The 26,797-nt window shown below is 42.7% G+C and overlaps 1 protein-coding gene across 2 annotated transcripts in view; it reads left to right on the top strand.

Moving 5' to 3' along the window:
- Positions 1-26,797, top strand: part of ELOVL4 (ELOVL fatty acid elongase 4) — a 101,417-nt gene that overhangs the window by 29,607 nt on the left and 45,013 nt on the right. Inside the window, exon 1 of one of the 2 annotated variants that reach the window (XM_084826978.1) lies at positions 3,432-3,834. The exons of the other annotated variant lie outside the window; for it this stretch is intronic. Coding sequence (XP_084683104.1) covers positions 3,744-3,834 — 91 coding nt within the window. The 5' untranslated portion in view covers positions 3,432-3,743. Of the gene's footprint in view, positions 1-3,431; positions 3,835-26,797 lie in introns of those variants that run through there. 2 annotated transcript variants of the gene reach the window in all.

The raw sequence follows: 26,797 nt of genomic DNA, 5'->3' as shown, positions 1-26,797 counted from the left end.
CCACCAGAGGTTAGTGGTAGGCAAGGTAGAGTAAATACCACGAGGTAGCTCAGAACTCCAGCTGCAAAATGGCAGAAACATCAGGGAAACACAAGGAGGGGAAATATTGGGGGAACACCCCTTGACTGGAGTCAGTGAGGTCACGGCCAAATAAAAGACACACCCCTGGGCAGGGCCATCATGCCAATGTAAATGTGGAGGATCGGTACACGCTGCAACAAGAGCACAAACAAGCCAAATTAAGGAAAGCAATTGGACTAAAAGTAGTCTCAGAAAAAAGTTTTTCTGCAAAAGTCTCCAGGATGGCTGTGAGATGGCCATGACGTCATTTGCCCTGAGCAACCTCCAAACACAGGCAACTCGCAGTAAATCGCTTGTGGAGACACCCGCCAGTGTGCGGCTGCTGAGAAAAAGGCAAACTCCATGTTAGGCATAATTAGAAAAGGAACAGAATAAAACTGCTGATATCATACTGCCTTTATACAAATCTATGGTGCAACCACACTTAGAATTCTGTATACAGTTCTGGTCAGCACACCTAAAAAAAGATATTGTAGAGCTGGAAAAGGTGCAGAAAAGGGTAACTAAGCGTGCAATCCTATGCATGTTTAGGCAGAAAGAAGTCCTACAACTCTCAGCATGCCCCAGCCAGACATGCTGGCTGGGGCACGCTAGGAGCTGTAGGCCTTTTTTTCTGTCTAAACATGCATAGGATTGCGCCTTAAAATGATCAAGGGGCTGGAGCATCTCCCCTATGAGGGAAGGTTACAACAGCTGGGATTGTTAAACTTGGAAAAAAGATTAAGGGGAGACATGATAGAGGTGTACAAAATTATGCATGGTGTGAAGAATGTGGATACAGAGAAATTTTTCTCCCTCTCTCATAATACTAGAACCTGGGGTCATCCCATGAAGCTGATTGCTGGGAGATTCAAGACAGATAAAAGAAAGTACTTCTTCACACAGCGCATAGTTAAACTATAGAATTCACTACCACAGACCATAGTGATTGTCACCAACTTGGATGGCTTTAAAAGGGGGTTGGATAAATTCCTGGAGAAGGCTATCTATGGCTACTAGTCCTGATGGCTATGTGCTACCTCCAGCATCAGAGGCAGTGAGCCTATGTACACCAGTTGCTGGGGATCATAGGTGGGAGGCTGCTGTTGCGCTCGTGTCCTGCTTGTGGGTTCCTGGTCGACAGCTGGTTGGCGATTGTGTGAACAGAACACGGGATGGACCCTTGGTCTGATCCAGCATGGCTCTTATGTTCTTATGACCTTCTCTGTGGCACACCATTTTTGCAGTGCTCTCCCTGGACATATTTGTATGGTGTCAACTACTAACTTTTAGTTGACAAATCACAACTGCTTTATTCACTCAGGCTCTGGCATCTTTTGGCTCAGCCATTTAATGATTAGGTTCCTTTGCTGTTCTTTCCTTTTATCTGCTATTGGAGGGTATTTCCAGATAGATAGATAGATAGATAGATAGATAGATAGATAGATAGATAGATAGATAGATAGATATAATTTATTTCCAGATGCAGGGCTCATTGTGCTACCAATCCAAAGGCCTTGTGCAGCTGTTCTGATTTTTTCTGCTTAACGGATTTTCCATGATAAGAAAAAAGACAGAAGTGGTGGGGAAACACAGGAAGACCACCAGTGGAAGATGACAATGTGTCTGGACCCCTGTAAAATCCCAAAAATGAGATACGGTGATGGAGCCATAAAAGCCTTGTCTGGAAGCACCCATCTTTCCATTTAATTGTTATACTTTTTATTGTATTTTAGCACTCGGGAAAGCAATCCTATTGCTTATAGCATACCTCCTCTCTCTCCTGTTCACCCTCTCTGGGCACCATAGTAGAGAGGACTGGGCCCATAATTCTGCCTAGAGAGAAAGTTCAAGCAGACACCTCTGCCTGCTCAGTTGCCTGTTGTCTCCCTCTGGGCAGTGCAGCATAGAGGGCTGATCATAGGAGTAGCCACCTCATCCCTTGGATCACTCACCTGCACTCTCCCTCTTGAGTGGCGGGGATTGGGCCTAACTAGCCTAACACTCCATATCGCCCAGCGAGACAGGGCAAGTAAGCAGGTCAGATGGTGGCTGATGGTCCTCCTCAGCCACTTTTTTCTCACTCACTCCCACTGGATAGCTGCATCCAATTCCTCCCACTGCACTGATGAAAGAGATTGGGTGCACAAGCAAGTAGAGCATTCCAGAGGGAGAGGCCATGCGAGCAATTAGAGGGAGCAGCTACCATCACTTGCCCAACCCTCCCTGCTGAGAGAAGGAAAAACTGAGCAAGAAGCAGCAGCTGCTGCTTCTGGATCACCCACTCTACCAGGCATGCTTTTCAGGATGTGCAGAGGAGAGTGCAAGCCAGAGAAGGCAGCAGCTGCTACCTCCTCTCTCTTGCTCACCCGCTCCGGGCACCGTAGGAGATTGGATTGCTCCTGTGGCGCTGCCTAGAGAGACAGAGGGTGTAAGCATCCACCTTTGCCACTCAGCCTTTCTCTCCATCTGGCCCCTGCAGCGTACATCCACTGTAGTGGCCAGAGGGAGAATTCAGGTGAGCAAGGGCCAGGATGAGGAAGCTGCTCCTTCCATGCCCAACCCCATAGCTGCACACCCGACCACACCAAACCTGACCACACCAAATCTGCCCTGTCCAGCGTGAGCGAGAGAGCAAAAGGTGGCTGCTGCTCAGCGGAGGAGCAACCACCACCTTTACCTGCTCGCTTGCCCTGACTCACCCGTGGTGGGGGTTGGGCCCAGTCCCCACCACCGTGCCACTCGGAGGTGGCTGCTCCTTCTATGGCCAACTCTCTGTGCTGCGTTGCCCAGAGGGAAGTGTGGGCAAGCGAGCAAGAGCAAGCAGAGGTTACTGCTCCGTGCCTCACATTTTCTCTCTAGGCAGCATTGTGGGCTCAATCTCCCCTGCTGGGGTACCCAGACAGGACGAGCAAGAGAAAGGCGGTAGGCCCAGCTGCCGCCTTTGCCTTGCTTGCGTGATGCTTCCCTCAAGTGGCAAAGCTCAGGGAAGGTGCCCTTGGGGTGGGAGGGGGGCTCCCTGGCTGGGGGGTCTGCTTCCCCCACCCAACGGCCGCTTTTCCTTCAAAATAAAAGCGGCGGCATCAAGCACCCCTTTTCGAATGCATGCTGAATGCCGCGTTCAGGTAGGCCCTTAGCAGCAGCCGGACACGCGTAGGCACCCGCAGGGCCCTCCCGGAGTGCCGCGACGGTGCCGAACCCTGAGGCTGGCCCCAATTACGCGACGCACAGATCAGGCTCCAGGAATACCCTCGCCATCGTCAGCGCAGCGCGGGAATCGGCGGCCCGCGGTGCCGCACAGCGTACGCGCTTGCGCAGCCCGGGCAGGCTGGAAGAGCGAAGTGAGATGTCCCCGGGAAGGGAGGGGGGGGGAGAGGAGAAAGGGGGTCACGTGACGCAAGCCGAGATCAGCGCTACGGTCCATCCCCAGGTGCCGCAGCCTCGGCGCCTGTTCTTCTGCCTTGCCTTGCCTTGCCTTTCCCGCCCGGCCCCCGGGCACGGGAGTCGTCTGTAGCGAGGCGGAGCCTGGAGATAGATACCCGGAGACAGAGATTTAAATTGCATTCTCAGCTCGAGTAGGGCAGCAGCAGCAGCCCCGGCGTCGAGCCACAGCCACGCGCGTTGCCAGTTCGTCCTGCCGGCTCCTCCTCCGCTGCTGCTGCTCGCCCGCCCGCCCGCCCGCCATGGGTCACTCCGCCGCCGGAGAGCCGGGCCTCATAGCCAACGTGGTGAACGACACCTTGGAGTTGTACCGCTGGACCTTGAGCATCAGAGGTAACCAAGCGCCAAGCCGCGTCGCGCAGCCAAGCCAAGCTTTTGTTAAGCTCGCCGCCGCCGCCCCCGACCCCTTCCAGTGCGCCCGCAGTCAGCCTGCCCTTTTTCTTTCGCCCTGTCCCAGGCATCCCATTAGCGCGCCTGGCTGTAGAGCACCTGCCATCCAGCTCTTCTCCTTGGTGCTCCTGCCCCAGCGCCGCCGCCCTCCATCATCTTTCAATTCAGTCCATAAAGAGACGGCTGCCTCCCCCTCCCCCCTCCCTCTCCTTTCCCCTCCGTCTCCCATTCCTTGCCTGCTGTCACTGTCACACAGCGGTCAAAATGGCTCCGTGGCGCTTGTCTTGGCTAAACCCTGCTGCTCTGTGCCGTCTATGAAGCAAGGTTGCAACGCCGAACGGATTTGGGACGTACCGACATGTCTTTAGCTTGGGCCCGTTCTCACCTATTCTCCCTACCTCTGAAAGTGGATATTCTTCTTCTTCATCATCATCATCATCACCACCATCATCATATCCTTTAGGCCGGGGAGACGCCAGTCGTACATACAGCAGAAGGAGCAGTTCTATTTAAGTTTGCTGTATGGGGTTCTGTTAAACCTCTTCTTAATGTTTGCCTGACTTCCTCAAGTATTAACCATGTATGAAGCATTTAGAATGGGAAGAAAGATCTAAAATCCTTTGTATTATAGACTGTGCTAAATTGTAGCCATGTTAACCACTGATACTGTTGATTACCGCATAGCTGCTCTTTCCAAGCATGCACCTCTTAACTGGGAGCATGCCAATACAGAACGTCATGTGGCTACTCCACACAATAATACTTAAAAAGACGTTTGCAAACTGTTCGTGATGGGGACACTCAGTGAACCGTGTAATATTAATATTTGAAGGGGAGTTGCATGTTTACCACATGGCCATGTACTCATCTCCCATTGCTAATGGCATTCGCTTTGGGAACATGTGGAGTCCATGCTGAAAACATCTCATTTTTATATTGTGTTTTAGCAACTCAGAGGCTATGTGTTTGCTGTGGCACATTAGATCTAAATACTGACTCGAGGCAGATCCCAGTTTTCCATGATGGACTAAATGTTCTGAGCCATTGTCATGATTTACACTGCAAAATGAATGCTATGGCATAGTTAGATTGGATGGTTATATGCTGTTTATAATTAAGTGGAGTCTAGTTCAGGGCTTGGTTCCAGCATTTCAGTTTTCAAGGTGTGGTTGGTCAGGCCCTTTCTTTCATGTTTGAGTGGATCTGTCATTGCAACATGGAAGCTGAAAGTAGAATAGAAGTAGCTGGACTTGGTTGATAGATCAATATCAAGTGTGATCAGTAATAATCAATCATTTAGGAATCCTATCATTTAGGATTGGCATGAGTGGAACAAGTTCACAGTTCTAGGCAGATCACAGGTGCAGGAAGATAATGCAGCTATGTCGAACACAACCCTGTGCATATTTACTCAGAAGAAAGTCCCACCTTGTTCAGTGGGACTTACAGGTAAGCGTGCATAGGATTGCAACCTTAGAGTTGCTTCATATATTATGCATACAATCCTGGCTTCCGAAATGTATACTTGCATAATAAATAAAACATTTTACCCATTAAAGGGCAGCTGTGTAATTGGAAATGCATATGTATAGCTTCATGTATCATCCATGTATACCCTTCTGGAGCCAGGATTGCATTTAATGTGCACTTAAAACATAATGTGTGAGGTAGTCCTTATACATACAGCTTCTACACAGCTGTAAAGATGGTTAACCACTTATTTGAAACACCAAGATGATTCCACAATATAAGATGGATTTCAGTGCTGTGGAATTATGGAATTCATGTGGTCTTGGTTATAGATTCCAGGAGTTCATTATTACATGACCTGCCCTCCTTCCTGCTTCCACCCCGTTCTGCCAACTGTCAAATAGTAAATTAATCTTATGTTTTCACTTCAAGGAGCACATTTTTCCATGATCTGCATTATTGCACTTCATGGGTTGTATCCACTGTAAATCAAACTTGAGCCCCATTCATTGCAGTGGGTCTACTCTAAGTAGGACTAACACTGGCAACAACCCCATCCCTTGATCTCACCTTCAGGCATGTTCAAATATATTAATTCAACATCTACATTTTTCCAAAACTTAAAAGATCAAGTAAATACAGTAGCGGTATGTTTCCAATGAACCATTTTCCCCTCTCATAGTGGTTTTACAATATTCTTATTTAAAATATAAGCAAACTGTTGTGCTAGTCAACAAGCTTAGTTTTAACTTTAAAGCTTAGTTTTTAGTAATAAAATGATTTTGTGATTCTTGTTGATAATTACTTTGCCTCCTCAATATTACTGTTCAGTGTGCTGAAATAATCAGCAGCCAAAAGATCACCTCCATAGTGTGGAGTAAACTGGCAGCAAACAAGAATATTATAATATGGACTTACAACAGAAATCACTTTGCTGTTTCCTTCTCTCTGAGGGAATGCTAGTTGGCGTTTTGAGAAAACAGTGCCTAAATTCTCTTGGTTTGTAGACTATTTGAGTTTCATTCATAGTTGTCAAACAGTGTGGCATAATCTGAGGTTCCATAATGACAACATATTTTAGTTAAAAATATTAAAGCAAACATTTTTAATGTTGGGGTTCTTTTGGCTCTTTGGGTGAACATAAGATTGTGGGGACATCGCTTGGGTGAGGAAGAACATAAGAATTTAGTTGCAGTCCTAAGCATACTGACCTCCAAATCAATATGTTGGATCCACCAAAAGCCTCTCGTAGATGGAAGGACTCCTTCTGGCAATGTGAAGCTTTTTGATCTCTGTTTCACTGGTCTTTGCTGACTCCCCCCTCCTCCTGCAGTTCCCTACGTGCCCCAAAAATCTGCTCCAGAGGGCTGGGGAGCCTCTGGATCAGTAGTGGGGGTATGTGCTGGCAACTACAGAGGGAGGGGAAATCAGCAAAAATAATCTTCCCCACCTTACCCTCAATGGAAGTGTTCTAAGTGGAACTCTGCTCAGGGACGCTCCTGCCGGCAGAATAAAACTCTAGATCCAACCCAATGGGAATAGCTTGCAAGCAAATAAAGTTAGGTTTTGTGTTTCTGTAGTTAACAGGCATCTGTAATTTTTATATTCAAATTAATATTTGTACTATTTATAACAATATCGTTACTTTCATAGTGCTTTTCCTAAGCTCTCAAAGTGCTTCACATATATTATTTCTGTAACTGTTACAACAACGCTGTAAGCCAAGTATTCCTGCCAGTATTATTAGTCACACGTTACAGATAGGGCAGAAGACTGTGTGGCTTTCTTAACCCTTCTCAGTGAGTTCTTGGCTGAAGAAAATTCTGAGCAAAGGACTTCCACCATAGCTCATTTTAACTACTATCCCATATTAACGGTTCTTTTTCCTTTGCCTAAGCTTTATTTTGGAAAAAGAATGGAACAATTTCTTCCAGCATCTCTAAAGTCAGTGCAAAGTCCATATTTTAACTACATCTACTGCTTTCTATTGTACTGACAGGGTTTGAAAGCTAGAGGGTTCTAGATGAAGCTTTTATGGGATAGAGATGAGTACTTCTTTATTCTTGTCCTTCCATATCTCACTGGTACTCTGCCTTCCCACACCCATTGTAATGTTCTTTAAATCCCAAACCTCTTTTTTGTTAATTATCAAAAAGGGACCAAATCCCATGAAATTCTAGTAAAATCTGAATTTTCTGGTACCAGACATACGGTTTTGTTTAAACCTGATTGTAGAACTCCCTGATAATAGTAGTAATGCTACTCAGCAGATGAATCAGAACATCTTTTGCTCTGCAATATAATTTCCCAATCCACATCATCTTGAAATTATACCACGCTGCTATAGCCTTGCCCAGCAATCACATCATAAAGGCCTTGCAATGTGTTAATATTGCTTAATGAATTAAACATTTCACCATATTGAAACCATCACTGCAAAGCATCATTGCACAATGAATGAAGAAACTTTATTCTCACTTAGACACCTACACAGTTTCCCTTCATTGTTCCCAAAATTCCCATATTTCCAACATCAGATTCCCCAATTACTTTTGTTGATCCTTCCCATCTCTAATCAGATGCCCCAGGGCCTACTCTCCCAACTGTATTGTGTCATCATGATGTGATTCTTTCTAGGCAAGTACTTTCTGACATAGATCAGCAGTCAAGGCCATATGTCCTGCTGACACCTCATAATTCCACCTTGTCTTCCATGCTCAGAATGCCTTACAGTTTAGTCTTACAAGTGTTTGTAGTGGCAGGTCAGTGGGATGTGATAAAATTCCCCTCACAATGATGAATACAGCCTGGGTCTCTATTGCAAACAGACCACTCAAAAAGTACTTCTTGGTGAAGCTGAAAGTTTGAGTCAGTCATTAAGTGCTATAAAGTTCAGAAAAGAAAATTATCTTCTTTGGAATCCATGCTGACTGGGCTGATGAGAGTTGTAGTCCAATACATCTGGAGGGTGCCAGGTTGGGGAAGTCTGATCTAGAGTATCAAGCTTTTGTCCTGTCCACATCTGTTGGACGTTCCACTCTTACTCCCCAACATTTGTGTTCATCTTGATACTTAACTTCCAGTTTTTCTGTAAATTGAGAACCTTCCAGATGAAGTAAATAAGGAAGAATTATGGGGAAAATAACCTTAATGCTTTTATTTTATTTTTATTAAGTATTTATGGACTAGAAACCTAAGGAATATGAGGTTAGTAGAAACATGAACAATTTTGACAGATTATTAGTACCATTAATAAATATGTACAATATAATTATTATTAAGGTCACATAGCATCTTACCATTTAGTTCCATGTGATTCCTATATCACATGATCACAAGAGGCAAGTAAGAGGAGACATGATAGAGGTGTACAAAATTATGCATGGTGTGAAGAAAGTGGATAGGGAAACATTTTTCTCCCCTGTCATAATACTAGAACCTGGGGTCATCCCATGAAGCTGATTGCTGGGAGATTCAGGAGAGATAAAAGGAAGTTAAACTATGGATTCCCTTCCACAAGATGTAGTGATGGCCACCAGTTTGGGTGGTTTTAAAAGGGGATTGAATAAATTCATGGAGGAGAAGGCTATCGATGGCTATTAATCATGATTAGTCATGATGGCTATATGCTGCCTCCATTATCAGAGGAAGTATGCCTATGTATGCCAATTTCTGGGGCAGGAGGGTGCTGTTGCACTCATGTCCTGCTTGTGGGTTTCCCATGGGCAACCAGTTGGCCACTGTGTGAATGGAATGCTGGACAAGATGGACCCTTGGTCTGATCCAGAATGGCTCTTCTTATGTTCTTATAGAGAAAAATGGAGAATGGAGCTGCAAAGAGTGATTTAAAGTGGAACTATATCTGTAAAACAAGATGAACATAATAAATATAGCCCTTTGGGAAAATTTTTATAAGATTTTTTTTTATAGTATTATCCATATCCAATATCGTGTTGGAAATAAATATGGAGACTAGGAAGTCTACCAGTAGAAGTCAAAATGATTATTGCAAATAATAGTAATAAACAATCTGCAAGAATGGTGTAAAATGTCTGGCGTGCCATGCTAGTGTATCATCTAATGCTTCTAACATTTGAAATTCTGGATGCTATTATAGAGCATCTTACTCCATGGAGTCCTTAATTAATTAATTAATTAATTTGCCACCCATCTGGCCAGCTCCCCAGCCACACTAGTCAGTGTACAATACTAATAACAACATGAAATACAACAATTTACATAATCAACTGAACAAAACAACATAACAAAACAACACTGCTCTAAAAAATCCTGACCCACCCCAAATGCCCACCTGAAAAGCCAGGTTTTTAAAGCCCGGCATAAGCTCATCAAAGAAGGAGCATGGCGGGGATCACTAGGGAGAGAATTCCATGGAGTGGGGGCCACCACAGAAAAAGCCCTCTCCCTAGTCCTCACCAGCCTAGCTGTCCTGGCTGATGGGACAGACAGAAGGCCTACCGAGGCCGATCTCATTGAGTGGTGTTGTTGGAGGCACTCCTTAAGATAGGTCACCGCCACACACTTAAGGCATGTTACCACTACAGGGGAGAGTTATGAATGTCTGAATACCTTAACTTCACTTATATGGTTTCAAAAATATTTTTTGCATTCATTTTTTTTTTAAAAAAAGCTCTTTTGGGGACTAGTGACCTTTAGGCCAATATGAATAATAATGCATATGTTTTCTCAGCATTATTCTAGCTAAATAGAATTTTTGCACAAGAATACTTTTTATCCCCTTTTGTTACTTATTTAGACTTCACACCTTCAAAATATTTAAGTAAGCATGGGCATGATTTGAGAAGTGAACATCATTCTAAAATCATAGGAGGTAATGTACACATAGAACATAGAAAGGACTAGATTTACTAGTCCTCTCTCATTCATCTGAACAGAGAAGGTGAAGCCACACATGTATTCCTTTGTGCATATAGATCACACCTCCCCATTGAAAAGAATGGGGCAGCCCATATAGACAACATATCTGTGAGTACATCTGACTGCATAAGGGTCTCTGGATCATGGCAATAACAGCGCAGCTCACATTTTAACGTCAGTGAGAAACAAATGCCAGGATCCAAACAGCCCCGTCCGTGAGCAACTGGGAAGCATTTCCAGACACACACAATGTGTGTGGCTGGTTCCCTTTGTGCCACATCAGAGGCTACTGTAAAGAGTCCCCCAACCCCCAGAAGTACATATGTGTGTGTGTGTAAAATTTTCTTCGGGGAAGTTCTGATCCCTATTATGCAGCATAGGTGGCATTGTCCAACTGATGGATTCTCCAGGATAGCTGTACAATCCTTTTGTATCTCTTTTTCCATTACCTCTTCCCATTTCCAGTTTAATATTCAAATTGAACAATCTGTAGGTTGGGCAGCTGCAGCTAGGATAGTTTTATGGCAGAAGAACAATGAACTGAGCTATAGCACTCCACCATCATTTTGACTGGAGATTATGATTAAATCATTTATAAAAGCTTCTGTTATCACAATGCATTGGATTGGATCCAAAGATGTGCTAGTGGAATAAATTCTGTTTGTGGTGGTGCTCTGTGAACTGTTGTGCAAGAGCTAGTGAAAGGCTTTGCGTGGAAGATCTTCTGCTAGAGATTGTGCAAGGCCCTATGGAAACAGAAGCACACCTCTTCTGTTATTCTTTTTATGCAGAGACCATGCACTCTTTTATTCTGCACATGGAAGAGCTCTGGATCCAACCTACAGTTAGATACTCTCTCATATATTGTGGTATTGTGTGGCTTTTTGGCTTAAAATATGAAATTTAATACTACAGCCAGGGAAGCATTTGTAGAACTGTATATTTTGCTGTGGAAGTAAGTTTGCCCCATATTTCATCTAGTTTTGCAGGAACATCTCAGGAAGCTAATGACTATATGAGTAGAACTGTGGGAAATGTTTTGGTTTTCAGCCTTTTACTTGGAAGCAATTGCTCCAGAGGCAGTATTCATATATCCTCTCAGTGCCACCGATTTAGTGCATTTCAACCTGTATCTGTGCTTGGAGTGCTGGGATAGGAATGGGGCAGAGAGATGTTCTCACCCGGAACTCAATGCGCATTTGAACGTTCATAGAACAGAAGAGTCTGCAGTATATGCGACAGCTAGCAACGTGAACTGCAGGTGATAAATGTGCATGGGAAGGCTGGAATGGAAGAAGAAAAGGGAGATTTTATAAGGCATACGAACATAAGAAGAGCCATGCTGTATCAGACCAAAGGCCTGTCTAGTCCAGTATTCTGTTCACCACCAGATGCCTGTGAGAAGCCTCAAAATAGACGTCATTGTAACCTTTCCTTATAGAATAGTTGCTCTAGTCCCTTGATAGTTTTTGCTGCCATTTTCTGCAACTTCTCCCTCTGTTCTGCATAACTAGATTTGGAATAGATTGAGTTCATGGTCCACATAAAGTCATTCTCTGATAATTATACAAAACAAGGTATCTTACTATGGCTGGATCCCTATGCGTATGTAGTTTATGATTGTATGAACACTTACTTGGACATGAGTCTCATTGTTATCAATGGGATTTACATCTCAAATAGAATGATTAGGATTGTTCTGTTAAACTGCTATGCTAACCAGAAATATGTGGAAGTATTGTACTGAAGCTAATTGTACCTTTCTCTAGGTAGTCATACTTCTGGGACTTGGATACCAGTCCTAGAGTACAGTTCATACCAGTTTCTGCACTGTAATTCTTATTTTAACACATGACAGTACTTTTTCATCTGAGGGCTCAGTCTAGAAAGTATTCTTCTGAGAGAGAAAGGGAACTCATAATTCTTGTATTCAAGGAAGTTGCTGCTTGGAGACATCAAGAAACGTATAGCCATTAAAACAAATTCAGTTATTATTACACTAGTGAAATGCATGTTCTAGGAAATCCAGGGCCAGTGCTACACCATCATTCCAAGTGGGCATTTAGAGTGCAATCTCTGCATGTTTGCTCAGAAACGGGGCCCACTGTGTTCCCTGGGACTTTGTTGTTGTTCAGTCGTTCAGTCGTGTCCGACTCTTCGTGACCCCATGGACCATAGCATGCCAGGACTTCCTGTCCTGCACTCTCTCCCGGAGTGTGCTGAAGTCTATATTCATTGCATCGGTGATGCTATCTAGCCATCTCATCCTCTGCCGTCCCCTTCTCATTTTGCCTCCAATCTTTCCCAGCATCAAGGTCTTTTCCAATGACGTTTCTCGTCGCAGTAGGTGGCCAAAATATTTGAGCTTCAGCTTCAATATCTGTCCTTCCAATGAGCACTCAGGGTTGATTTCCTTTAGGATTGACTGATTTGACTTCCTTGCAGTCCAGGGGACTCGTAAGAGTCTTCTCCAGCACCACAGTTCGAAAGCATTGATTCTTCAGCACTCAGCCTTCCTCATAGTCCAGCTCTCACAGCCGTACGTTGCTACTGGGAAAACCATAGCTTTGATTATACGAACCTTTTTTGGCAAGGTGATGTCTCTGCTTCTTACTATGCTGTCTAGGTTTGCCATAGCTTTCCTCCCAAGGAGCAAGCGTCTTTTGATTTCATGGCTACAGTCACCGTCTGCGGTAATCTTGGAGCCCAAGAAAGTAAAATCTGTCACTGCTTCAATTTCTTCCCCTTCTATATGCCAGGAAGTGATGGGGCCAGATGCCATGATCGTAGTTTTTTTAATGTTGAGTTTCAAACCAGCTTTTGCACTCTCCACTTTCACCCTCAACAAGAGGCTCTTGAGATCCTCTTCGCTTTCTGCCATTAGGGTGGTATCATCTGCATATCTGAGCTTGTTGATAATTCTCCCAGCAATCTTAATTCCGACCTGTGATTCATCCAGCCCGGAGTTTCTCATGATGTACTCTGCATATAAATTAAATAAGCAGGGCAACAATATACAGCGTTGTCGTACTCCTTTCCCAATTTTGAACCAATCGGTTGTTCCATGTCCGGTTCTTACTGTTGCTTCTTGACCCTCGTACAGGTTTCTCAGGAGACAGGTAAGGTGGTCTGGTACTCCCATCTCTTTCAGAATTTGCCAGAGTTTGTTGTGATCCACACAATCAAAGGCTTTAGCGTAGTCAATGAAGCAGAACTAGACATTTTTCTGGAATTCTCTTGCTTTCTCCATGATCCAGCAAATGTTGGCGATTTGATCTCTAGTTCCTCTGCCTCTTCGAAACCCAGCTTGTACTTCCCGTAGTTCTCGGTTCACATACTGCTGAAGCCTAGCTTGTAGGATTTTGAGCATAACCTTGCTGGCATTTGAAATGAGCGCAATTGTGCAGTAGTTTGAACACTCTTTGGCATTGCCCTTCTTTGGAATTGGGATGTAAACTGACCTTTTCCAGTGTTGTGGCCATTGTTGAGTCTTCCAAATTTGTTGGCATATTGAGTGCATCACTTTAACCGCTTCATCTTTTAGGATCTTAAATAGCTTGGCTGGAATACTGTCATCTCCACTAGCTTTGTTGTTACTAATGCTTCCTGAGGCCCACTTGACTTCACTCTCTAGGATGTCCGGCTCAAGTTCAGTGACCGCGCTGTCATGGCTATCAGGGACATTCAGATCTTTCCTGTATAGTTCTTCTGTGTATTCTTTCCACCTCTTCCTAATCTCATCTGCTTCTGTTAGGTCCCTGCCTTCTTTGTCCTTTATCATGCCCGTCTTTGCACAGAACGTTCCCTTGATATCTCTGATTTTCTTGAAGAGATCTCTAGTCTTTCCCATTCTATTGTTTTCTTTGATTTCTTTGCATTGTTCATTTAAGAAGGCGTTCTTGTCTCTCCTTGCTATTCTCTGGAAATCTGCATTCAGTTGGGTATATCTTCCCCTTTCTCCCTTGCTTTTCGCTTCCCGTCTTTCCTCCGCTACTTGTAAAGCCTCATCAGACAGCCACTTTGCTTTCTTGCATTTCTTTTTCTTTGGGATGGATTTAGTTGCTGCCTCCCGAACAATGTTATGGACCTCCATCCATAGTTCCTCAGGCACTCTGTCTATCAGGTCTAATCCCTTAAATCTATTCCTCACCTCCACTGTATATTCATAAGGGATATGATTTAGGTCATACCTGAATGGTTTAGTGGTTTTCCCTCTGTTCTTCAATTTAAGCCGAAATTTTGCAAGAAGCAGCTCATGATCTGAGCCACAGTCAGCTCCAGGTCTTGTTTTTACTGACTGTATAGAGTGTCTCCATCTTTGGCTGCAAAGTACATAATCAGTCTGATTTCGATATTGACCATCTGGTGATGTCCATGTGTAGAGTCGCCTCTTGTGCTGTTGGAAAAGAGTGTTTGCTATGATCAGCGTGTTCTCTTGGCAAAACTCTATTAGCCTTGGTCCTGCTTCATTTTGTACACCAAGGCTTGCCTGTTATCCTGGTGATTTCTTGACTTCCTACTTTAGCATTCCAATCCCCTATGATGAAGAGGACATCTTTTTTTGGTGTTAGTTCTAGAAGGTGTTGTAGGCCTTCATAGAACCGATCAACCTCAGCTTCTTCGGCCTCAGTGGTTGGGGCATAGACTTGAATTACTGTAATGTTGAATGGTTTGCCTTGGATTCATACTGAGATCATTCTATCGTTTTTGAGATTGTACCCCAGTACTGCTTTTCCCACCCTTTTGTTGACTATGAGTGCTACTCCATTTCTTCTAAGGGATTCTTGCCCGCAGTAGTAGATATGATGGTCACCTGAATTAAATTCGCCCATGCTTGTCCATTTTAGTTCGCTGATTCCCAAGATGTCGATGTTCGATCTTGCCATCTCATGTTTGACCACCTCCAGCTTACCTTGATTCATTGATCTGACATTCCAGGTTGCTAAACAATATTGTTCTTTACAGCATCGGACTTTCTTTTCACCACCAGACACATCCACAGCTGAGTGTCCTTTCGGCTTTGGCCCAGCCGCTTCACTCTTTCTGGTGCTACTTGGAAATTCCCTCTGCTCTTCCCCAGTAGTATATTGGACACCTTCCGACCTGAGGGGCTCATCTTCCAGCGTCATCTCTTTTAGCCTTGTGATACGTTCCATGGGGTTTTCTTGGCAAGAATACTGGAGTGGGTTGCCATTTCCTTCTCTAGTGGACTACATTTTGTCAGAACTCTCCACCATGATCTGTCTGTCTTGGGTGGCCCTGCACGGCATAGCTTATGGCTTCACTGAGTTACACAAGCCCCTTCGCCACAACAAGGCAGTGATCCATGAAGGGGTCTCTGGGACTTACTAGAGTAAATTTGCTCTTACTAGGTAAATTTGCAGCCTTAATAATGTTATGTTTCTTGCTATTTAGGCATTTGGAGGTGCCTCAATTTATCCACATTTCTGTTTAGCAGTAGCGTATAGTACAGCAGAGTGCTTAAGTGAAAAGGTAAGCACAGCAGGTTCAAATCCAGAAGTAATTTAGATTACAATGAAAAAATAGATTTATTCTTAGGAAATGAGGTCACTTGGAATTCAAAACATAAAAGAAAATAAGGGACTGGGGGTTTTTTTGTACAACACCTCCCTCCCCTGAAAACTTGGGAGGTGTAGGTGCATATCTGCTTTAATTACAGAGTTCTAAGAGTCAAATTCCATTTCCAAATTCATATACAAGGGACGAGGGGGCAGACAGACAGCCTCCATTGACCCTAAGTACATGTTTCCAGTCAAACAGCAAAGAAACAACAAACACAATTTACTGCATAGCAATTTAAAACTCCTTAACAATTTAATTTCCATTAAGATCTCAAACTATTTACACTGGTGAAAACGCGTTTAAAATTCCTCCTTAGCAAAAGGATCTCCAAAAAAAATCATTATTCCATACTGTTGGCAACAGACTATATATTAAGAATGTTCACTGGTAACATTAACTTCAGATGCATTGTTCATTTTATTTTCTGTTCTTATGGAGGTTTTCATATATTAAGGCATTAAATATTAATTATGTGTTCACCTGCATTCTTCTACTATCAGCCACATTTTAATGCAGAAACTCTGATAGATTTTGTCTTCCTGGGCCTATACTAGCCTGCCCTAACCTGGTGGCTTCCAAATGTGTTGGACTGTCAAAGGCCATGGTGACTGGGAATTATGGGAGTTGTGGTGCAACACAACCGGAGGCCACAGGGTCAGGAAAGACACATAGACACAGTATTATCCAGCCTTTAAGATTATGGGAGCAAGTCTTACGATCACAAACTCTCTCTCCTTGCTGTCTTAACTATGTTGCCTGGTTTGTGCATAACGCTAAGCCAGGATTTGTTTAGCTTAATTGTATGTTTGAACACCTGAACCCACACTAGGCAACAAACTGTGGTTTATTTTGGGACAATAAACTCCAGTTTGAAACCATGGTTTGAAGTTGGTTTATGAATACTGCCTCACTTTAACTGCGGATTGCCATTATCTGAACCTGGACTCCTGGCTTATTCTTGGTTTGTTTCTGTGCCCCATCCCAGCCTCTTGCCAACCTACAGAGATGCAAGTCAAGAGCAGTTAAAAAAGGAACTGCTTTCAGGATAAACTGCTCTGACTTTCCCCCCAAACTCCTCATTCCTCCTCATTCTCCCAGGCAATAGTTTTCTTTCCATGCCGTACTTTTCCCTAAGCACAAGGCAGAAGTGGGGTTTAGTTTCCAAATGTCAAACCACATATTTGCCCCCACAAAATACAATAAAATACCCATTTCACAGAAGGCAAACTGGTGATGCTCAGAAAAACACATACCAGCAAAATACATATCTCATCAAAAAAAAGCCCCAACACAGAAAAATATCCCACCCAAAGAACAACAATCCCAAATCTCCCCACAAACATACACTCCATAAAATCTCCATGAATACATAGGCAAAACACAGACACCACAATAACAACAAAAAACCACACACACAAACACAGGCTAAACAGGCCCTTACTGCCTCAAGAGCATTTGTGATACCATCTCAATATTGGCAGAAGAGGCAGAGAGAAGAAAAATGGGAATTAGCCAAACAAGTCATGATTATTTGTCTGCTGACTGACTGACTTATTTGCAAGACAGACTCTGGCTTCTTCAAGAAGCCATGTTAAAACAAATCTTTTGTTGTTCAGTTGTTAAGTCATGTCCAACTCTTCGTGACCCCGTGGACCATAGCACGCCAGGCCTTCCTGTCCTCCGCTCTCTCCCAGGGTGTGTTCAAGTTCGTAAAACAAATCTTTGCTTGGCATTATATGCAAATGTTAAGTCTGCACCACTGTTGACCCTGGTTAAAGCTAAATGCTCTTAATCCAATTAGCTCTTAATCAGGACTTGAAGGTGGTTAAAAATCCTGGCTAAGACTAAATTCTGGTTAGCACTAATTCATGGTTAATATTGTTGCAAATAGAATAAATAACAATGGAGAGAATGCCATAACCTGATAATTATACCGTAACTATGGTTAAGAGGCAGGTAACATTGTGTCTGCCTTGTATCAGCCCTCAGTGACTTGCTGAACAGCTACTCAATGAACTTTTATGCTAAATAATTTATTGCATGAAAAGTGAACCTAAGAAATCATCTGTGCATTATTGTTGCATTAGAGTTTCTTTTACATGCAGTAGAGACATTTAGTGGTGCCCCTATTACTAGGCTGACCATACGTACCGTTTTTTTCATATTTCCTGACCGTCCCGTCGTTTTAATATAAATGTCAATTTTGTCCCGTTTTTAATTTTTTGTAAAAAACTGAACGCGTTTATCATAAGGCTCTATGCTAATCAATGCGTGCAGTAAAACTACTGGTGTGACGAAAGAGGAAGTTCCATTTCCTTTGTCCAGTCAGGGCCAGGCTTCTTGAACTAGCGACGATAAGACACCGCCCCCTTGCTTGTTTGCAGTGGCGGGGAATTCAAGAGGCAGTCGCTAAGCCCCATTCAGCGTGTGGGAGCCAGGAGGGTGAGTCTTACTGTTATTTCTACCATCATCCTGCCCATAGAGATTCTTTCTGCTCTACATTCAGTTTGATTCGGACTTTTCAGACTCATATTTCAGCTCAACAGGCTGTTACCTATTTTTTTATTACAGCGGAACCTCTACCTAAATTTTTGTATGAGTTCTGTCACTGAAGAATAATTGTTCGCTTAATATGTTCATGTAATAAAACTTTTGTTACCGTCTTACTTTTTCATGAATATGGAATATTACATAACCCCATCCCGTTTTTGTCATCCCAGTATCCCGTTTTTGTCTCAAGGAAATATGGTCAGCCTATCTATAATGGAATGCTCTCCCCAGTGAGGTCCCCCTGGCCTCTACTTTGTTGTGTTTTTGGTGCCTGGCAGAGATCTTTCTATTTTAGATGTAATTTTAGTCATGCTGACTGGTTTTTATCTGGCATTTAAGACCATGCTGCTTTTAAAATTTTTGTGTCTGTTATAACCTGTTCTGTAATATTTGTATTTTAATTGTTTTTCTATTTTCTTTTATATAAAGTCCCCAAGGAATTTATACTGAAGGATGGTGCAAAAATATTTCAAATAAATAAATGATCAGCAGTCACCACAGAACCTAGAAGTTATGGCCATATGATAAAATGAAGCTTCTTATTGGCAGAATTTAAATAACAGACAGAAGAGAGTCTAAGCCACCAGCAGGCATAATAGAGCTGCTAAAACCTGTATTAAATTATTTTCCATAAAATGTATAGCTATTTATTTATTTATTTATTTATTTATTAGATTGGATTTGTTTTACTTTTAGTGCTAATACTGAAGGCAAATTAAGCATAAACAGATTTTGAAATGTTGTTCACTTAAGACATGACCCTGGGGGAAAAGCTATAATGATCTATAGCAAGCTTCTTTCAGTCATCTTTCTACTTAATTGTGAACATCTACTTACAGCTTGAAATTTATCTCTCTTTCATAATGGAACCTAATTATAGTTTGCAGCATTTAATAAGCTTTCTCATTTTAAGACAAAAGCAGGAATGTTGGACCTTTAAAAAGGTCCAGTTCATGCAACTTTGGTCTGATAGCAGCAATTCAGTTTTTTCTGGATCTTTATCTATACTTTGAACTCCTGCAGGTTTTCTCACTCCCTTCAAGGATGGTAGATTTTATCTATATCTGCATGGAATCATTGTGCATCAAGAAGTAGCTAGATCTGAGGAAATTACCTTTGTCTAGCAGTGGGTTAAATGTTCATAATTCGATTGTTCAAGTTCACATTTCTTTAAAGTATACAGGTAGCATGGCTGTACTTCACTGGGAAATTCTGCTATGCAACCTTAGTATTGAAACGAAGAGAAATTTCACAAAGGACTTTCAGTGTAGAAAGACGAAGACAAGACTAGGACTACTGCAACTGTGTTTTCCCCCAATTCTCATTAATTTAGTTTCAGATGGACTGTATCGTTACTTGGTTGTCTCAAATTAACAAGGGGTGTGTATATGTTTGATAATGAAGCTTCCCCTCCATATGTGGGTTATCTTTCTAGAAGCAACACTGCACAGTGGAAATTCCAAACAGCACACTGATGGTCATGTTCTCACAGAATGGTTAGTCAGGATTCGAGAGGATGAGTCATGTGCTTGTACATGCAGTCCCTTTGCTCCTGCTTGGCTCCTCCCACCAGCTGGAACAGCTAAATAACTAGAATTCAACACTTACGATGTCATTCAAACCAGGATTTGTTCTTGGTTTATGTTTCTTGGCTTGCTTGGGAGAAACAAGCCAGGAGCTCCAAGTAAGGTGACATTGCAAGCTTTGAATTCCTGGTTCATCTAGACACCCCTGCTGGTAGGGACAGCAAAGTGACAGCAAAGGGGCTGCATGAAGCAGTATGCAACTCATTCCTAGTAAGCTAGATTCTCTGGAATTTTTGCTTCCTGTTCTGTGTAAACATGGCTATTTTGTGTCCATGGTGCTCTTGTGCTGTAAAAACACTGCTAAACAAATGGCAATCAAAAATCACCAGACAAGAAGCTCATGGGCTACAACAGCCCATGAGTTCTGGGTACCTTGGAAACCATGGCAACAAGCCAGATTTGCACGACACAGCAAGCTGCACTGGTGAGGGTACTTATGCTGATAGCCCCAACATGCAGCCAGCATGCACGGTGGGGGAAATAAGCCACTGTGGCGTATTTCCCCCACCATGATCATGCAAAATGGTCAATATCTCAGACTCATCTACCTTATGATTGTCATGATTTTAAAATGGAATAATTCTATCGGCTTCCATGAGCTGTATGGAAGAAAGACAGGATACAAATATGATAAATTAGAACGAACTCACTGCTCATCTTTTGGCAAAGGTGATTCTTACATGCAGTGGTGTGCAGTTGATTGCTGTTGTAAACAAGGAAAGGGATCGGTATGGTTTGACTGACTGATGTCTGGTTTAGAACTTAGGACTGAAGCATACCATTTGGCATATTTAGTTATTAGAAAACTGTATATTTCTTGATATTTTACTACTCCTATTAAAGCTCAGTAATAGCCGTGTTTTATATTAGGTTTCTCTGAGAAGCATTATAGCCTGATTAAGTCACTTGAATAGAAGCAGCCACTACTCTGGTTTCTTGTTAGATTTATCTACAGAATGTATTGTTGTACTAACGCTGCTCCAAATTTTTGTGAGGTTAATTTTTTTGATACATTGCCATCCCGGGGTAGGGAAGTATCCATAAAACATTCTTACCTTCTACCTTTCATGCATTTTCATGCTTGTTTGGAACCACTGTTTCTCAATAAGCGGCTGTGTCTGTATCATTATTATTTTTACTCACAAAAGGGTATGATCCCAACCATGATGACATCATGGTCCCATCTAGCCAATCAGATGTCATGACATCCCTGAGAGAAAATAAAGCTTTCCCATTGCCCTAATTCTGATTGGGGGAGGGGATTTTTCTTTTTTGCCCTGGCAGCCAGGCTAGTGCTCCCTCTGCCTCTGCAAAGCCAGCAAAACTTTTGCCCTAAACTTGCCAGCACTGTAAAGCAAGACTTTTGCCCTGAGTCAGTTGTCATCATGTGTGATTTACCCATAAGTAGTTGGTGCAAAATTAGGAAAGGGATTTCTTGCCAAGATGCAATCCATGCTGCACTGTACTGAGCCCAACGCTCAGTGCTGGTAGTGTAAAAACACAAGCATACCTCTTTGATGATCTATTTGCTGGGCCGCACAACCCATATTTTGAGAAACACCTTATTATGCTTGGGGTGAAGAGGATGCTTTCATTTGCAGAACCTACTTTCAGTCCCTCGAATATTTTACAGGAATGACATGTCAGTATTCTGGGTTGAACACTACTGAGGTTGTCATTGTAGGGATGGTAGACAGAAGTGGAACACTTTGTTAAAACATGGTGTGCTGTATTTTAGATTTGGTACGTTCAGATATGTACCCCTCTCCACTAAGGGCTGATTGAGATGAAATTAGAAGTAGTAACGAAGAGCTGGATCCAGACTTTGCATTCTACGAACAGAAAGGTTTCTTCTGTCCATGGAAGACAGGGAGAGATCTCACTGGCAGAGGTGGGGAAGCATCATTTGCTGATTTCCCTCCTCCCCCTGCAGCCACTTGCGCCCTCTGAAGATCTGCTCTGGAACATGCACCAACCCTCTGGAGCAAGTTTTCAGAGGATGCAAGCAGCTGCAGGGGGAAGAGGGAGTCAGCAAATGTCAGCTGTCTTCACATGGAGCTTTTATCCTGCGATTGAGATTTCTCCCTCACGGAGGTTTGCGGGCTCTTTACATGATGCCGTGACCCTCCAGGGCGTCTCCTGCATTAAATGCCCTTTGTTCCGTTTTTAAATAGATTGCAGATAATGAGCTATCGAATTACCCCATTGTGTTGCACTTGAGTTTCCTCCATGAAAAGAGGAAAAGCAGCAGGAGGAGCGAGATAAATGAAAGATATGGAAGACTCAGATACAGGGAGAAGGAAGGGGAAAGGGGAGGGGGGGAAAGGAAGCACATGAAAAAGGGAGTCGTGATCCTGCACTTAAAATGGAAGCAGAAAACCCCGTTTTAAATGCAGGATTTTAGGCTGGTATACAGATGCCCATCACATTGCCTCCCCTTCCTCTGGTGGGAATATCCTGTGAGTGGACCACCTCTCGGGATGCTCCCACTGGCAGGAACGAAGTCTCAATCTGACCAGAAGATGTCAGCTTCTATACTATAGTGTGGTTAATACATCACATTGTTACATTGGTAGCCCACTCTTTCTCCAAGGAGGTCAGAGCAGGTTTTAATCTTGAAACAACTCTGCAAGGTATGAAGACAGTAACTTGCCCAGGGCACCCAGCAAGCTTCATAGCAGAGGACAGCTTTGAATCTGGGTTTTCCCCATCAACACTAGTCATTGCACCATGCTGGTGCAAAAACCGCTTGTCATATCACTACTTAATCAATATTTAATTATTCACAACAACCTGATGCAGCTGCCCTACACATGGTAGTATATAGGGTGCTTTAGTCCATTCGAGATCCTGAAAATAGAATATAGGCCCCTTTGATCCAACAGGGCCCTGGTTACTATATAGACTAGAGAATATATCCCACTCCAAAGCTACCTGCTTTAGAAAGCCTATTTTGACCTTGCAGAAGTTCTGCAGTCATGCTGATGTATTTATATAGATAACATCAGTGCAAAAATACATGAGTTAGTAAAATACAGAAAACAATCCTTAAAACTAAAATGATAAAACTAATATGCTTAAAAGTCAACTTGAACTTGATGTTTAGACTAACATGCTTAATACTAAAACCACTCTTAAAATGATTGCACCAAAAAGCAGTTTGGCAGAAAGGAGGCATTCCAGGGGCATGTCAGGGTTGGACAGAGGATGCTTTGGGTCTGCTGGATCCAAAGCCCTCCTATTCCCCCAAGTTGCTCCTGGATTCAAGGGGGAAACAGAGCAGCTAGCACACTTATTTTCCTTCCCATTGATTCCAATGGGAGGGAAAATGTACTAACAAATTCTTTAAAACCTATAAATGTGTGAAATTAAGCAAAGCAAAATACAGACTTTTCAATCAACCTCAGAAAAGGAGTTTCAACAAATTATAGAGCAAATTAGAGAGAACAGAGGAGAAAAAGACACCTGAAAGAAACGTCAGGGAAGTACTTACAGACTTTTACATTAATGTATTTTGGAAAGATCATTAAACTGTTGGTCAGTAACTCCATCAGCAGAACCTATCCACTAAAAAATGTTCTGAGTTATGTTTAGAATTCTCCCCTAAACTACAAACCCCAAATCCTTTACAGCCCAAGAATATCATTTGCTAGATCCCATCATCAGGTGGGCAGCCAGGGAAAGCGTTATGGATCTAACTATTGGGAGAGGTGAAGGGGAACAAAGGACTGGGGATGATACCCTTGTGTGGTATTCCACATAAGGAAGGCAGATTACTTGCAGTGGTTCAGAGGTGTTGTTCCAATGGGAGGCCACAGTTGAGAATACTTGTTCTGGTCTCTCTTGAATGCCATATAAAATGTATTTGTAGCATAAACTGGAAAAAATCAACTTATATCCCCATACCAAAAAAGGGAAGCACCAAAGAATGTTCAAACTATTGAACAGTGGCACTTATTTCACATGCCAGTAAGGTAATGCTCAAGATCTTGCAAGGTAGGCTCCAGCAATTCATGGAATGAGAATTGCCAGATGTACAAGCTGGGTTTAGAAAAGGCAGAGGAACTACAGACCAAATTGCCAATATCCGCTGGATAATGGAGAAAGCCAGGGAGTTTCACAAAAATGTCTATTTCTGTTTTATTGACTATTCTAAAGCCTTTGACTGTGTGGATCATAACAAATTGTGGCAAGTTCTTGGTGGTATGGGGATACCAAGTCATCTTGCCTGCCTCCTGAGGAATCTGTATAACGACCAAGTAGCAACGGTAAGAACAGACCACGGATCAACAGACTGGTTTAAGATTGGGAAAGGAGTACGGCAGGGTTGTATACTCTCACCCTACCTATTCAACCTGTACGCAGAACACATCATGCGACGTGCTGGGCTTGATGAATCCTAGGCTGGAGTTAAAATCGCTGGAAGAAACATTAACAATCTCAGATATGCAGATGATACCACTTTAATGGCTGAAAGTGAGGAGGAGCTGAGGAACCTTATGACGAAGGTGAAAGAAGAAAGTGCAAAAGCTGGGTTGCAGTTCAACCTCAAAAAAACCAAGATTATGGCAACCAGCTTGACTGATAACTGGCAAATAGAGGGAGAAAACAGGGAGGCAGTGACAGACCTTGTATTTCTAAGCGCAAAGATTACTGCAACGCTGACTGCAGCCAGGAAATCAGAAGACGTGTACTTCTTGGGAGGACAGCAATGACAAATCTTGATAAAATAGTTAAGAGCAGAGACATCACACTGACAACAAAGGTCTGCATAGTTAAAGCAATGGTATTCCCCGTAGTAACCTATGGCTGCAAGAGCTGGACCATAAGGAAGGCTGAGCAAAGGAAGATAGATGCTTTTGAACTGTGGTGTTGGAGGAAAATTCTGAGAGTGCCTTGGACTGCAAGAAGATCAAACCAGTCCATACTCCAGGAAATAAAACCAGACTGCTCACTTGAGGGAAGGATCTTAAAGGCCAAACTGAAGTACTTTGGCCACATCATGAGAAGACAGGATACCCTGGAGAAGATGCTGATGCTAGGGCAAGTGGAAGGCAAAAGGAAGACGGGCCGACCAAGGGCAAGATGGATGGATGATATTTTGGAGGTGACGGACTCGACCTTGGGGGAGCTGGGGGTGGCGACGGCCGACAGGAAGCTCTGGCGTGGGCTGGTCCATGAAGAGTCGGAAGCAACTGAACGAATAAACAACAACAAAACTGAAGCAAAAGCTTCCAGTCTCCTCATGAACATGCCAAGGGAAGAGGGAGCAGAAGCCTGAAGGCAGACTAGGCTTGTTGACATAATGCTAAACTATGGTTTAGCCTTAAATCCAAACACAGCCTCTGTGTGTGTGTGTGTGTGTGTGTGTGTGTGTGTGCGCGCGCGCGCGCGCTCGCATGTATACATATACCGAGTGAGGATAATATTGCATACATCTGATAAGGTGGTCTCTGTTTCAAGTAACCTTATGCCAAAATGAATCTGTTAGTCTTGAAGATGCCACAACACTTTTTAATGGGTTTAACAAAGCAATCCTATGCATGTCTACTTAGAAGTAAATCCCATTGCGTTCAATGGGGCTTACTCCCAGGCAAGTGTGTATAGGATTAGAGCCTAAGGAAAACAAGAAGTTCAGAAGTCATTTTCAACAAATTTGCACTTGAGTAGACGTGGTCACCTCTAAGAGAAAGTTCACATTTTTTATGGCAAACATGCCTGTTCATTCTAAAAGTTCTACATATTTTAGGCAGGAATTGCCAAGAATAAAATAGACATTCTGACTAGGGAAAAATACTACAAGAGTTAAATTAGATGCAATAACTGACATCTGTGTTGTATTTGCTGACTCCAGTATACAAGATTGGGAACCAGTCCTACAAATAGTTATTACTGAGTGACACATTTTCTACACGAGTTATTCATTTTAAGATGAGTATATAATATGTATTGTGAAGATTTGCACCTGTTATTGCATATAGAACCACACCCACTTGTTCTGAAGTTTAACAATGTATATTCTTATAAAAATGTGTAAAGCTATTTAGAGGATGCTAGCTGAAGCCTTGTAAAACATCTTGTTGATGCTGGCTACCAAGACATGTGTCTGATAATAATCATGCACCCTTTGGATGTCTTTGCGCTCTTTTACCAGCAATGGTCTCTCAGTAGATTAACAGAATTAATGCAAAGTGCCAGAAAATATATATTTAAAACAGTCTTTATATGCTATCATAATAAGCTGATCGGATATTTCAGTAATATCAAACAAAGTGTACTTGAGCATTGAATTGAAACATCAGTTAAAACTTTCCTAGTGGATACTCACAACTTTTAAAAAGCTGTTCCAGGGAAAAGTGTAGTCTGGAAGGGCTATAAAGATTTATTCACAGTGAATGTTTCCTTCTCAGTAATGCAGTTGCAGACATCAGAAGAAGTAATGCTGATTGGACAGAAGGGTGTGCTAGATTGGCCCTGTAAGTGCCTTTGTGCTGAAAATAGCAGTCATCGCTATTAATACTTGGTAAGGCTTCCCAGATGAATTAGTGAGTAGCAGTTTATAGCTAAGGCTTTTTGTATGAAAATTTAACTAACCGAATACTGATTTAACATGATACATGGGCATAGGACTACTTACCAGGATCTACCATAACTTTAAAAAAGTGCTTTCCAAAGCCAGGATGGAAAGTAGAGATTAACAAGACAGGATGCAATTCATAGTTATAATCTAGCTAAAGTTTTGATCCAGCACTTTAAAATCCTATAAATATTTAGTTGGAAAAATTATATCCATACTTAAGTCTCTCCCAATGAAATGA

Source organism: Heloderma suspectum, chromosome 1, assembly GCF_057233095.1.
Source record: "Heloderma suspectum isolate Gila_16-S chromosome 1, 16-S_ref, whole genome shotgun sequence".
Lineage (NCBI taxonomy): Eukaryota > Metazoa > Chordata > Lepidosauria > Squamata > Helodermatidae > Heloderma > Heloderma suspectum.
The sequence above is the reverse complement of the archived record's forward strand: the minus strand, read 5'-3'. Positions and strand labels throughout refer to the sequence as shown.